The sequence below is a fragment of the Heterodontus francisci genome, chromosome 38 (assembly GCF_036365525.1).
Source record: "Heterodontus francisci isolate sHetFra1 chromosome 38, sHetFra1.hap1, whole genome shotgun sequence".
NCBI lineage: Eukaryota > Metazoa > Chordata > Chondrichthyes > Heterodontiformes > Heterodontidae > Heterodontus > Heterodontus francisci.
In genome coordinates, this window is record NC_090408.1 from 7,478,184 (window position 1) to 7,493,679 (window position 15,496).

Genomic DNA, 15,496 nt, shown 5'->3' on the forward strand with positions numbered 1-15,496 from the left:
AGCAGATGTGACGCCACTGTTTAAAAAGGGAGGTAGACAAAAGATGGAGAATTATAGACCGATTAGTTTAACCTCTGTAGTGGGGAAGATGCTTGAGTCTATTATCAAGGAAGAAATAGCAGGGCATCTCGATAGAAATTGTCCCGTTGGACAGACGCAGCATGGGTTCATGAAGGGCAGGTCATGCTTGACAAATCTTTTGGAATTCTATGATGACGTTACGAGCAAGGTGGACAATGGGGACCCAGTGGATGTGGTGTACCTAGATTTCCAAAAAGCCTTCGGCAAGGTGCCGCACAAGAGGCTGCTGCATAAGATAAGGATGCATGGCGTTAGGGGTAAAGTATTAGCATGAATAGAGGATTGGTTGACTAACAGGAAGCAGAGAGTGGGGATAAATGAGTGCTATACTGGTTGGCAATCAGTCACTAGTGGTGTGCCTCAGGGATCGGTGTTGGGACCGCAATTAATCACAATTTATATAGATGATTTGGAGTTGGGGACCACGTGTAGGGTGTCAAAGTTTGCAGATGACACTAAGATGAGTGGCAGAGCAAAGTGTGCAGATGACTGTGAAACTTTGCAGAGGAACATAGATACATTGAGTGAGTGGGCAGATGGAATACAATGTTAATAAATGTGAAGTCATTCATTTCGGTAGGAGTAACAGTAAAAAGGATTATTACTTGAATGGTAAAAAGTTGGGGCATGCTGCTATGCAGAGGGACCTTGGTGTCCTTGTGCATGAATCGCAGAAGGTTGGTCTGCAGGTACAGCAAGTAATTAGGAAGGCAAATGGAATTTTGTCCTTCATTGCTAAAGGGATTGAGTTTAAAAACAGAGAGGTTATGTTGCAGCTGTATAAGGTACTGGTGAGGCCGCACCTAGAGTACTGTGTGCAGTTTTGGTCTCCTTACTTGAGAAAGGATATACTGGCACTGCAGAGGGTGCAGAGGAGGTTCACTAGGTTGATTCCGGAGTTGAGGGGGTTGGCTTATGAGGAGAGACTGAGTAGGTTGGGATTATATTCATTGGAATTCAGAAGAATGAGGGGGGGATCTTATAGAAACATATAAAATTATGAAGGGAATAGATAAGATACAAGTAGAGAGGATGTTTCCACTGGCAGGTGAAGCGAGGGCACAGCCTCAAGATTAGAGGGAGCAGATTTAGGACTGAATTAAGAAGGAACTTCTTCACCCAGAGGGTTGTTAATCTATGGAATTCCTTGCCCAGTGAAGTAGTTGACGCTTCTTCAGTAAACGTCTTTAACGCTAAGGTAGATATCTTTTTGAACAATAAAGTAATTAAGGGATACGGTGAGAGCGCGGGTAAGTGGATCTGAGTCCACGAAAAGATCAGCCATGATCTTATTGAATGGCGGAGCAGGCTCGAGGGGCTGGACAGCCTACTCCTGCTTCTAGTTCTTATGATCTTATGACAACACGGACGGGGAACAGCAAAAAGAGGGGGCGATGACACAGAGTGGGTGGATGACAGAGAGGAGAAGGAACAATACAGAAGGGGGACAACACAAAGCAGGGGACACATAGAGGGAGGGGGAGAGAGAGGAGCGAGAGAGTGATCAAGATCACTCCTGACAGGCCTTGAGCAACAGCTGGTGTCACTGCGCTGCATCCATGAGGCTGAGAGTTTCATGGATAGCATGTTTCTGGATGTGGTCATCCCGTAGCTTAAGGGTATGCAGGCAGAGAGGGAATGGGTGACCGCCAGGCAGTCCAGGAGGACCAGACAGGTCGTGCTGGAGTCCCCGGAGTGTAACTCACTCTCCTACCAGCTGAATACTGGTGAGAGTGATGGTTCCTCTGGGATGTTCAGCCAGAGTCTACTCCACAGCACTACGGCTGGCTTAGCTGTACAGGGAGCAGGAGGAAGATTGGAAAAGTTATAGTGATAAGGGATTCGATAGTTAGAGGAAGAGACAGGCATTTCTGTGTCCGCAGACGTGAATCCAGGATGGTCTCTTGCCATCCTGGTGTCAGCGTCAAGGATGTCACTGAATGGCTACAGAACACTCTGAGGAGGGAGGGTGAACAGCCAGCAGTTGTGGTCCGTAAGGTGCCAACAACATATGTAGAAAGAGGGATGAGCTCCTGTGGGCAGAGTTTATGGAGCTAGGAAAGAAACAAGCAAGCAGAACCTCAAAAGTAGTAATCTCCAGATTACTCCCGGCTCCACATGCAAGTGGTTATAGAAATAGGAGGATAGAGCAAATGAATGAATGGAGAGATGGTACAGGAGGGAGGACTTTAGATTCCTGGGACATTGGGACCAGTTCTGGGGACGATAGGACCTATACAGGCCGGACGGGTTGCACCTGAACAGAGCTGGGATTGTTGTCCTTGTGGGACTATTTGCTAGTGCTATTGGGGAGGGTTTAAACTATGTTGGCAGGGGTCTGGGAACGAGGAGGTGATATTGGAGAGGAAAACCAAGATGCAAGAAATTGGGAGAGACCGATAGCACTAGAGCAGAAAATAGTAAGATATTAGGTGGGGTCAGAGTAAGAGGGAATGTAATAATATCTAAATTAGGTTCACTGTGCATGTATATGAAGGCGCGGAGCGTGGTAAATAAGTTGGTGAGCTGCAGCTGAAGATAGCCATATGGAAATATGATATTGTGGCAATAACAGAGACCTGGCTCAAAAAAAGGCTGGACTGGGCACTAAATATTCCCAGATATGTGGTATTCAGGAAAGATAGGAAAGGAAAGAAAGGAGGAGAGTTAGCAGTATTTATTAAAGAAAACAATACAGTGCTGGAGAGAGAGGAATTCCGAGAGGGGTCAAGGACAGAATCTATTTGGTTTGAGGTAGGAAACAACAGAGGTACCATTATACTACTGGGTTGTGGGAAAGATGTTGAGGAACAAATTTGCAAGGAAGTTACAGAGAGGTTCAAGGATTATAGATTACTTATAAGGGGGGACTTTAATTCTCCTAATATTGACTGGGATAATAGTATTTAGGGCAGAGAGGGGCAAGAGTTTCTAGAGTGTGCTCAGGAGAATTTTCTCCATCAGTATGTTTCCAGTCCAATTAGGAAGGAGGCATTGCTGGATCTGGTTCTGGGGAAAGAGGTGGGTCAAGTGGATCAAGTGTCAGTAGGGGAACAGTGATCAAAGTCTCATCAGGTTTAGGTTAGCTTTGGAAAAGAACAAGGAGCAATCCAGAGTAAAAATAATTAATTGGGGGGAGGGCCAACTTCAGTGGGGTGTGAATGGATCTGGCAGACAAAACTGTAATGGAGCAATGGGCTGCCTTTAAGGAGGAGATTGTACCCAAACTATCATCATTCCCACAAGGAGGAAACGTAGGGCAAACAAATCCAGAGCTCACTGGATGATGAAAGAGGTAGGGTCAAGAACCAGAGGACATTGATTTAAGGTGATTGGCAAATGAAGCAATGGCAGCATGAGGAAAAACCTTTTTATACAGCGAGTGGTTGGAATCTGGAATGTACTGTCTGAGTGTGTGATGTGGAGGCAGATTCAATCATAGTTATCCAGTTCCCTTTAGAAAGCTATCTGAAGAGAAAAAATTTGCAGAGCTATGGGTAAAAGACAGGGGAGTGGGACTTGAGAGAGCTGCCATGGAAGCGACAGGCCAGTGGCAGCTTCCTGAGCTGTAACCATTCTATGATCCTATGATTTTACTCCAATGATATTTCTCGCAGTCCTGTCCTGGAGATTAATCTTCAATGCCTGGAGGCTCCAGGCCAATCCTGGAGGCTTCGCAAACCTGGCTTGATTTTTAGGCCCCGCCAGGGCTGGGCTTGGAGGCAGGCTGGCACTAAAAATTGCACCGCCGGCTGGCGTGCGGGTTCCCAGGCTCCATTCCGACCCTGGGCCATTTTTGCGGAAGCAGGATGGGAGGGCGCCAGGGCTACTCGCCTGCTTGGGCTGGTTTGCCGACCTGGCTCGTTAAGGGCCCATTCTAACTCCAATGAAAGGAGGCCGACTTGGATTTTCCAGACAGCCCCCGGGTTCCTAGAGGTAATGGGACTAGTTTAGCTGCCTGAAGGCAGCCTCCTGGTGGCAGAACAGGGTGGCAGCACTACAAGCAATCTTAGAGGTCCTCTCTGCCTGCCAATGTGCTGTAGCAGCCATAGGCTGCCCTTTAGAGAGGTTCCCTGACTTCCCCTTCACCCCCGCCACAGTTTTGGACTGACTGCAAAAGCCATATTTTATTTTAAATTCAAAAAAGTTTGGAGGGAAGTTTGAAGTGTCCTCTCCCTCACTTTCCTGCCATCACAGCCTGCTGCTGCTTTCAAGTTGGAAGACCTCTGATTGGCTCTCCAGCCTCGAGAGCTCACCCAGCTTGCTCTCCAGCCATGAATTGGCTGCTTCAGGGAAATCACAATGAGTGACTGTTTCCCACACACTGGATTTTAAGAGCCCGCCACCATGGTCTGCACGCGCTGGCTGTGTGCTGCGATCTACTGCGCGGTGGCTCATTTAAATACGTGGGTCAGCCCGCACCCCCCCCCCCTCCCAATCACATGGAGGGGGCGGGCTTACAGCATCAGCAATGGCATCAGATGCCTGTGTGCAGGGGTTGGTGCCAGTTTTAAAGGGCAGCCAACCCCTGCCAGTAGATTTAAATTTTTAAAGAGACTCCCGCCGCCAGCACTGTTGCAAACAAAATTCTAACACCTCTTTCCCACCCCCACCAATAACAATAAAGTTAAGTATCTGCTCTTCCCCAACACCCCCAAAAACACTTACCTTACAAATATGACCTCCCCGCCGCCCACCCAAACTCTACAAAGTTTAAAGTTCACCCCTTCACACCATCGCCTGCACTCATTATTGCCCCTTATCTTAAATCTATGCCCCCTGGTTATTGACATCTCCGCCATTGGTAAGATCAGGCCCAGCCCCCCTGACGTCGGACTCTGTGGCGGGCCTCTGCTGGAAGGATCTTCGGACATCCCCCCGCCCGCCACAGAGCCCGGTAAAATCCAGCCCAGTGCGGGGATTGCACCCACATTTGAACCTGACGGCGGGGTTCAGAAGTCCGCAGGGAAAATCCTGCACCCCTCACCGCCAGCCCAAGTTGGCCCCTAGGACAAGACCAAGTGGTCCTGTGTCGTTTTCTCAGTGACATTACTACATAAAAGAGCAACACTAGTGCTGGACCAGTGGCCCAAGAAATGTGGCTGCTGCCAGCTTCACGTACTTCTGGGCTGGATGCTGCTGCAAGATCTAATTAATGTATCTTAACCCACTCGGATCTGAATTAGAAACGAACTAGGATCATTCAAGCCACCGGAGACAGCAGACTTCCATCCCCTGAATCTGGGCTAGAGTCCAGCCCTGCACCTTTATTTACACTCACTGGCAAGCCAGCTGGATAAGATCCAAACCAAATCCTTTTTTATTGAGGCTGTCTGTGGAGGGTTTATTGCTGTGAATTACAATTTGCTGGGTGTCAATAATGTAGATCACGGTGAGCTTCAAACTGCATCCATAATACGGGAGTTGCATCTCAGCCATCTCATTTTACCAAGTTCCTGGGTCTTCTGGTGAAGTTTATTATCCTGACCTTGCAGTGGTTCAGGATCCAGTATGGTTTTAGTTAAAAATAAATACACATTGTATTGTAATTGGTCCATTAAACAGAGCAACATTGCTTATCTTTCAGCTGGATGGAGACGATCGGAGTGATCAGGAGGAGTGTGACGGGAGTGATGAAGAAGATGAGGGCATGAAGAATGGCGCTGGCTCCAAAAACAATCTGGTTGTTAACAGTCATCACAGTCACTGAGAATGAGACCAGTTTAGCTCCTGCGACACAGTAAGGAAACATGTGGAGCTGGTAGCGATGCCTGTGGAACAAGTATTGATGATAAATGAGTCATGTGTTGTTATTGGACCTGGAGTAAAGTGAGTGTTGGCTGCAGTCAGTCATATTTGTGGAACTCTTCCTCTTCAGAGTTCCCACAATTTCTATCAGAAACTGTCCTCAAAAAAAAAAAATCCGCAAGTGTTCACATTGATCTCAGTGTGAAAGTTAGATATTATCAGGCCAGTGCAGGCACGCACTGCCGGCAGGGTGTAAATTACAGGAAATCCAAGCCAGGTTCCCCATTGGCTGAATATATTTGAAAAATTGGTCCATAGGTTCAGTTTGTTTTTATTCTAAATCCACTGCACTAACATTGTGCTGATCTGCTTAACAAGGCACCTTGCAGTATTCCAGACTAATACATATCCAACATAGCACCCATCACGCTCAGCACCCATCACGCTCAGCTCCCATCACGCTCAGCACCCATCACGCTCAGCACCCATCACGCTCAGCACCCATCACGCTCAGCTCCCATCACGCTCAGCACCCATCACGCTCAGCACCCATCACGCTCAGCTCCCATCACGCTCAGCTCCCATCACGCTCAGCACCCATCACGCTCAGCACCCATCACGCTCAGCTCCCATCACGCTCAGCTCCCATCACGCTCAGCACCCATCACGCTCAGCTCCCATCACGCTCAGCACCCATCACGCTCAGCACCCATCACGCTCAGCTCCCATCACGCTCAGCACCCATCACGCTCAGCACCCATCACGCTCAGCTCCCATCACGCTCAGCACCCATCACGCTCAGCACCCATCACGCTCAGCTCCCATCACGCTCAGCTCCCATCACGCTCAGCACCCATCACGCTCAGCACCCATCACGCTCAGCTCCCATCACGCTCAGCACCCATCACGCTCAGCACCCATCACGCTCAGCTCCCATCACGCTCAGCACCCATCACGCTCAGCACCCATCACGCTCAGCACCCATCACGCTCAGCACCCATCACGCTCAGCTCCCATCACGCTCAGCACCCATCACGCTCAGCACCCATCACGCTCAGCTCCCATCACGCTCAGCTCCCATCACGCTCAGCTCCCATCACGCTCAGCACCCATCACGCTCAGCACCCAACACACTCAGTGAGCATTGGGGCACTAGGAGTCCACAGCCTCACAATCTTAAAATTAACCTACCCATCAACCATTGCTCCTGCCATTTTGCGGGCCATTCCATGAGCCAATGCACCCGGAGGGAAGCTGTACTTGTGCTGCGCAGCCCATGATTTTCCATCCATTAATTTTAATGTCGGAACCGTCCCTGTTGTGGGCTGACATTTGTAGCAGAATTATCCTGTGCCAAATTCTAACCTTGCAGTCCAAGAGGCAACATGGAAGTGTGAAAATATATAAATATACCTAGACATATGAGCTAGCGCTTTTAATTTAAGAAAGAACTTACATTTATATTTATACATTTCTCTAGTGCCTTTTACAACCTAAGAACATCCCAAAGTGATTTCTAGTCAATGAAGTAATTTTGAAGTGTAGTCACTGTTGTAATGTCGGAAACACAGCAATGAATATGCACAAAGCAAGCTCTCATAAACAGTGATGTTTTTTAATGCCCAGATAATCTGCTTTAGTGATGTTGAATGAAGGAGAAATGTTGACCTAGACTTCATAGTTAGTGAAGGCAATGATTAAACAGCTAAAATGAATCAGTTCCTAGGGAATAAGGTGGTTTGCGTTATCAAGTGAGTGAGCACATCATTTACCCTACTCTGTAAGCAGCTACCTCTCATCCACCAGCCACGAACTGGCTCCGAGAAGGATTGTCAGTGCCTAGAGCAGCACATCCGCCAGTTAGTCCGATCCCCCTACGACCTGGTCCATGTTCCTGCATCAGGATCAGTCTGTGGGGCGGTCTCACGGAGGCCTCTCTGCTCTTCAGTGTGGAGTTTGCCAGTGCAGGGGGTGGAGAGGGAAGTATTGGGGTCTTGTAGGGAGGAATAATCATGGCAATATCAGGAATGGGCAGGACAGGTTTGAAGGGGACAGAGACCCCAAAATGTTTTGGGGAAAGTTTGTAAGCCGCTCTGAATGAGCTCAGCACAACAGAGCTGCCCAGTGGAGAGGTGGGGGGAGAGAATTAGCTAGATCACCAAACTAAACCCTGTTCCCCTCCCAAAGCAATGCAGCTCCCACCCCCCTCCTGTCTTATGCCCTTCCTGTCCGCCTGTGTGGGAACAGCGGAGAATCAGCTGGAGTCTGGCACTCCCTCCACCCACTCTTGTTTACACATGTTCGAGCAGCCAATGGACAAAAGTGAACACAAGATCACAAGAAATAGGGGCATGAGTAGACCATATGGCCCATTGAAACTGCTCCACCATTCAAAATGATTATGGCTGATCTTAGGATTCAACTCTACTTTCCCGCCCCCCCTCGCCATATTCCTTGATTCTCTGAGAAACCAAAAATCTGTCTATTTCAGCCTTAAATGTATTCAACCATGGAGCATTCACAACCCTCTGGGTCAGAGAATTCCAAAGATTCACAACCCTCTGAGTGAAGTAGTTTCTCCTCATCTCAGTCCTAAATGATCTGCCCCTTATCCTGACACTGTGCCCTGTGTTTTAGATTCCCCAACCAGTGGAGATAATCTCTGTGTCTACCCTATCCAGCCCCTTCAGAATCTTGTATGTTTCAATGAGATCATTCTTCTAAAGTCTAGAGAATACAGATCCAATATACTTAGTCTGTCATCAGAGGACAACCCCCTCATCCCAGGGACCAATCTAGCGAACCTTCGCTGCACTGCCTCCAATGCAAATATATCCTTTCTTAAATGTGGAGACCAAAACTGCACACGGTATTCCAGATGTGGTCTCACCAAAACCCTGTACAATTGCAGCAATACATCCTTATTCCTGTACTCCATGCCCCTTGCAAAAAGGCCAACATGCCACTTGCGTTCCTAATTGCTTGCTGTACCTGTATGTTAACTTTCTGCATTCCATGTATAAGCACACCCAAGTCTCTTTGAATATCGACACTTACAAGTTACACATTTTTTAAAAATATTCTGCTTTTCGATTGTTACAATCAAAGTGAATAACTTCACACTTCCCTACATTATACACCATCTTGTTGCCCATTCACATAACCTATCTACATCTTTTTGCAGCCTCTCTGTATCCTCCCCACAGCTTACTTTTCCACCTACCATTGTATCATCAGCAAACGTAGACACATTACTCTCTGTCTCTTCATGTAAATCATTAATATAGATTGTAAATAGCTGAGGCCCAAGCACTGATCCTTACGGCACACCACTAGTCACGGCCTGCCAACTTGAAAATGACCTGTTTATGCCCACTTGTTGCTTCCTGTCTGTCGGGGAAATCTGTGGCTGGTTTCAGTGGTGGGGGGGTGGGGGTGCGATCCCCATTCCATTCTCCTTTATTCTCCTCCCCTTCACTGCTGCCTGCTTTGGGGCAATGATTCAATTAAAAATCCTCCTTGCTGACTCAAACGGATCAGCTACTTGTCCTGATGTATTACCAGGGACTCGGGCTAGATTCAGGTTTACTGCACAACACAACAGGGTAAATATGACAATGCTGTACTTCCACTGCAGGTTCTTACTCAAGAGGAGCCTGGCTCATGGGATCAGGAGGAATCTCTCCGTGAGTTATGTTGCTGTTTACCCATGCCCTGCATTGGAAGTGCAGTGTCTCTGAATTTACCCCGATGTTCAGTCAGTCCAATGATCAATATTTAATTTCTTCTATTTTTAAAATCGAAGTTAAACTTTACATTAAATTCCCAACAGTGATTAATTTTTGGCAAATATTTATCTCTCCTATCTTTATCATATTGCTGTTTGTGGGAGCTTGCTGTGTGCAAATTTGCTGCTGCATTTCCTACATCACAACAGTAACTACATTTTAAAAGTACTTTATTGGCTGTAAAGCGACTTGGGATGTCCTGAGGTTGTGAAAGGTACAAGATAAATGCAAGTCTTTCTTTCTTTAATATGAAACAAGCATTCTCCTCCACTGCAGTCGGCTGTTATTCTGGCACCGTCACTACAGGCTCAGATGCTGAGGATATAAAGTGTTGTTCAGCCTGCTGTGGATTTGCTACTTATCCTGAACTCCTACTCACAAAGGGACACAAAAATATTGTGATTCACACAGTGACTCAATATCCAGCTCCAATCATATTAAACTATGTCCATTCACATGACCAGTATAATGTGTAACAATGCAACACATTACAGATCAAATCGACCAAAGTAGAAACCATGACTATTTTACCTCATATAAGCTCCTTTCCATTTCATTTTGTGAGAATAGAAATCCAGTGATGAGATATAGAACTTACCCTCACTATTCCCCAGTCATTAGACTGTTGCACTGGGCCCTCTATGAATGCTCTTTTCTACCCTTCCCTAGTATTTAACTGGTAATGACCACTACTTGTACTCAATTTTATTCAAGTTTCTTTTCCAGTGCTGGTGGGTGTGATGTGAATGGTGATCTGTTAATGGAGTAGCAGTGCTGGATACCATCTTGTATCTAGTGCTGAACACGAATTTAGAATAGTTCCCTTGCATTTTGTTTCTTCGAGCTCTCCTGTCACATTCAGACTTCTTTTATCAGCCTGGAAGGTGGGATGGATCCAGGCCGAGGCTCTCTCCACATCTGTTCTCTGCGCTGCCCTGCATCAGCCAACAGGAAATGATACTTGTGGAACAAGCAGAAAGGCTCCTCTGTAAACCACCACCACCACCCCCCCCCCACCCTGACATGGAATGTTCCAGCACAGCCCAGAGCCAGAAAATCCCACGCCAACCATTTCTGTAGTTATATTGTTATTCAAACCCTGGAGAGCCGATTCAGTGAAATCCTGAGCAATATTTAAAAAGGAATAATCCTGAGAGGTTTTCAGTCTGCCTGATGTGAGTTCTGTACAAATGCTCCTTCACACTGTGTACATTGTGCTACTGATTCTGGATAAACAATTGTTCTCGAACGCCTTCCTCCTGAGTGTCCCGTACTTTAGATTGGGGAGGTCTCTGATCATGTGGACACTATATCCACACATCTCAAAGTTAAGGAGCAACATCTGATTCAGCCTGGGTTCAGAGACATTGCTGCTGTAACTCAGAGTGTAATTACTGCTAACAGCAGTTACACTGGCCTCCAACTCAGACCTGTAATATTAAAAAAAAACCATAATGGGCAGCATTTAGAAAGCCGTGATAACAAACACAGAGCAAGGAATCAAAATATTTATTTGAAATTTCTTTATGTTCTTCAGTCAAGCTGTCCTCAGTTACAACCCACAGTGCTCCTGTATCGACACTAAGGTCTACTTTCATATCCTTTCCAAGTCACGCTGGTACAGAGGGCCTGAGCTGTGTCGGGATAAAGATGACGTTGTGAGCTGATGAATTCAATAGTTGAATGACGGCTACTTTAACTGGTCCTGATCTGAACCTTGCCCATCACATGCAGCGGCTGAATTAGAAGCTAACAGAGCTGGCGGCTGGGCAAGAGATGATGTTCTGACCAGTAGATTGTGTGTCTTAATTTGCTCCAATTTCCGACATGTCCCCTCAGTGAGTGAAGCCCTCCTGCTGGCAGTGGGAAGCCAGCCATGAACTCCTTCTGCACCGGTACCTTTGTTTCATCTATTGATGTAACATCACATCCATTTTAAATAAAGTAATCCAACCAGAAAATACAAATGTCTAATATTTTTGTATTTTACTGAATAAGAGTAATTTTACTGATTATATTCTTATCATGTTTATATTCAGATAACTGTGAGCGCTAATGCAATAAGGACATTCGAGAATGTATTCTACTTTTGAAAATGTGAATGTTAAAATGATGGTAATTATAAATCTTGTTTACAATAAAACATTAGTTATCTGATTGTTATTGTGGTATTTTTCATAGTACATTACTGTAGTGGCAGTGATTGATTTGAGGGCTGATTTTTTTTGTAGATACGGCAGCTGCTGGAAATCTGAAGCAAAGCAGAAAATGCTGAAAATACTCAGCAAACCTGACTGATGACATAGTTAGGTCTAAGAAAGAGGTTTTTAATTTAGCCCCTGGGTGTTCATATTCCCTCAGCAGAACCACAAAGGTAATATTCTGGATTATTACCTGAGCCAGGGCAAATTGGCATAGGGTGAATAAGATCAGAGAGTTGAACGCATGGGTCAAAGATTGTACTGGGAGAAATGGGTTTCGATTCATGGGGCACTGGCACCAATACTAGGGAAAGAGGGAGCTGTACCATTGGGACAGGCTTCATTCGAACCACGCAGGGACCAGTGTCCTAGTGAAACATATAACTAAGGCTGTAGAGAGGGCTTTAAACTAAATAGTGGGGAAGGGAGAGTTAACGTGAGGGGAGATTAAGAAAGAAGAAAGCAACAGTGCAGGGTAGTGATATGGGTAATGGTAACCAGAATGTGACAGAGCCCAGAAACATAGGAGTGCACCAGCAGATAGGGTCAGACTAGGGAAAATTGGTAAAAAGACAGAATTAAAGGCTCGTAGCATTCGTAACAAGATGGAAAAATTGATAAAACAAATAGAAATAAATGAGTATGATCTGATAGCCATTACAGAGACGTGGTTTCAGAGTGAATATTCAAAACTATTTGACATTTCGGATAGCTAGGAAGAAAGGAAAAGGAGGAGGTGTAGCTCTGTTAATAAAGTATGAGATCAGTACCGTAGAGAGATATCATCTTGGCTTGGAAGATCAAGATGTAGAATCAGTTTGGATGGAGATAAGAAATAGCAAAGGAAAGAAGTCACTGGTGGAAGTAGTTTATAGGCCCTCTAAAAGTAGCTTCACTGTTAAGACAGAATATAAATCAAAAAATAATGGGGGCTTGTAAGAAAGGTACTACAATAATCGTGGGTGATTTTAATCTTTGTATCAACTAGACAAATCAAATTGGCAAAGGTAGCCTTGAGGATGAGCTCATAGAGTGTATTTGGGACAGTTTCTTAGAACAATATATTCTTGAATCAACCAGGCAACAGGCTATTTTAGACCTGGTATTGTGTAATGAGACAGGATTAATTAATTATCTTGGGAAAAGTGATCCTAACATTATAGAATTTCACATTCAGTTTGCGGGTGAGAAACTTGGGTCTGAAACTAGTGTCTTAAACTTAAATAAAGGAAGCTACAAAGGTATGAAGACAGAGTTGGCGACAGTGGACTGGGGAAATAGGTTAAAAAAAGTAACACGGTAGATAAGTAGACTTTTAAGGAAGAATTTCATAACTGTCAACAAAGATATATGCCATTGAGAAAGAAAGACTCTACAAGAAGGATGCACTGTCCATGGTTAAGGAATTTAAGGATAATATCAAATTGAAAGAACAGACATATATTGCTACAAAGATTAGTGGTAAGTCAGAAGATTGGGAAAATTTTAGGAACCAACAAAGGATGACGTCGGTAGTGGGGAAAATTCTAGAGTCCATTATCAAAGATTTTATAGCAGAGCACTTGGAGAACAGTGGTAGAATCGGACAGAGTCAGCATGGATTTACGAAAGGGAAATCATGCTTGACAAATCTACTAGAATTCTTCAAGGATGTAACTCGTAGAGTTGATGAGGGGAAATGAGTGGATGTGGTCCGAATGGCAGGGATAAATGGGTCTTTTTCCAAATGGCAGGCAGTGACTAGTGGGGTACCGCAGGGATCGATGCTAGGACCCCAGCTAATCACAATATATTAATGATTTAGATGAGGGAACTAAATGTAATATCTCCAAATTTGCAGATATTCCAGGTGTGGCCTCACCAAGGTCCTGTATAATTGCAGCAAGACATCCCTGCTCCTGTACTCGAATCTCTCGCTATGAAGGCCAACATACCATTTGCCTTTTTTACTGCCTGTTGCACCTGCGTGCTTACCATCAGCGACTGGTGTACGAGAACACCCAGGTCTCGCTGCATAGTCCCCTCTCTCAGTTTATAGCCGTTCAGATAATAATCTACCTTCCTGTTTTTGCTACCAAAGTGGATAACCTCACATTTATCCACATTATACTGCATCTGCCATGCATTAGCCCACTCACTCAACTTGTCCAAATCACCCTGAAGCCTCTCTGCATCCTACTCACAACTCACCCTCCCACCCAGTTTTGTGTCATCTGCAAATTTGGAGATATTACATTTAGTTCCCTCATCTAAATCATTAATATATATTGTGAACAGCTGGGGTCCTAGCACTGATCCCTGCGGTACCCTACTGGTCACTGCCTGCTATTCGGAAAAAGACCCATTTATCCCTACTCTTTGTTTCCTGTCCTCCAACCAATTTTCTATCCATCCCAATACTATACCCCCAATCCCATGCGCTTTAATTTTACACGCTAATCTCTTATGTGGGACTTTGTCGAAAGCCTTCTGAAAGTCCAAATAAACCACATCCACTGGCTCCCCCTCATCAACTCTACTAGTTACATCCTCGAAGAATTCTAGTAGATTTTTCAAGCATGATTTCCCTTTCGTAAATCCATGCTGACTCTGCCCGATTCTACCGCTGTTCTCTAAGTGCTCTGCTATAAAATCTTTGAGGACATATCAGAAGCACTGTCATGGAAGGTAGCATCATCAGAGCAGATGTGTCGGAGATGGAGAAACTGGGAGAATGGAATGGAGTCCTTACAGGAGGCAGGGTGTGAAGAAGTTTAGTTGAGGTAGCTGTGGGAGTCGGTGCACTTATAATGGATATTAGCAGACAGCCTATCCCCAGAGATGGAGATAGAGAAGTCGGGGAAGGGAAGTGTCGGAGATGGACCATGTAAAGGTGAGAGAAGGGTGGAAATTAGATAAAATGAGTAAGATTAGTTGATAAAATTTTCCAGTTCGGGGCAAGAGCAGGAAACGGCACCGATATAGTCATCAATGTACCGGAAAAAGAGTTGGGAGAGGGGGCCTGAGTAGGACTGGAACAAGGACTGTTCAACATAGCCCACAAAAAGACAGGCATAACTAGGACCCATGCGGGTACCCATAGCAACACCTTTTACTTGAAGGAAGTGAGTGGAGTTGAAGGAGAAGTTGTTCAATGTGAGAACAAGTTCAGCCAGGCGGAGGAGGGTGGTGGTGGATGGGGACTGGTTGGGCCTCTGTTCAAAGAAGAAGCGGACAGCCCTCAAACCATCTTGGAGGGGGATGGAGGTGTAGAGTGATTGGACGTCCATAGTGAAGAGGAGGTAGTTGCAGCCAGGAAACTGGAAATTATCAAAATGACATAGGGCATCAGAAGAGTCACAGATGTATGTGGGAAGAGACTGGACCAGAGGAGAAAAGATAGAGTCAAGATAGGAAGAAATAAGTTCAGTGGGGCAGGAACAGGCTGAAACAATGGGTCTGCCAGGACAGTCCTGTTTGTGGATTTTGGGAAGGCGGTAGAAGTGGGCTCTCCAGGGTTGCGGGACTATGAGGTTGGAAGCTGTAGAGGGAAGATCTCCAGAGGAGATGAGGTCAGTGACAGTCCTGTGGACAGTCGCTTGATGTTCGGTGGTGGGGTCGTGGTCCAGGGGGAGGTAGGAAGAAGTGTCTGAGAGTTGGTGCTGAGCCTCTGTAAGGTGGAGGTCGGTGCGCCAGACA

General features: G+C 45.7%; 1 protein-coding gene across 13 annotated transcripts in view; it reads left to right on the forward strand.

Annotated features, from left to right (window-relative positions):
• The window catches only part of cers3a (ceramide synthase 3a), a 202,395-nt gene extending 190,669 nt beyond the window's left edge, over positions 1 to 11,726 (forward strand). For 9 of the 13 annotated variants that reach the window (XM_068017697.1, XM_068017696.1, XM_068017695.1 and 6 more), the window contains one exon: positions 5,669 to 5,750. Coding sequence is in view for 3 of the 13 variants with exons in the window: in XM_068017701.1 (XP_067873802.1) it covers positions 5,669 to 5,791 (123 nt within the window). In the remaining 10 variants the exon portion in view is untranslated. Of the gene's footprint in view, positions 1 to 5,668; positions 6,360 to 11,154 lie in introns of those variants that run through there. The other 4 variants (XR_010969695.1, XM_068017701.1, XM_068017702.1 and 1 more) reach the window with 4 other exon arrangements.
• Positions 11,727 to 15,496: the final 3,770 nt, after the last annotated feature.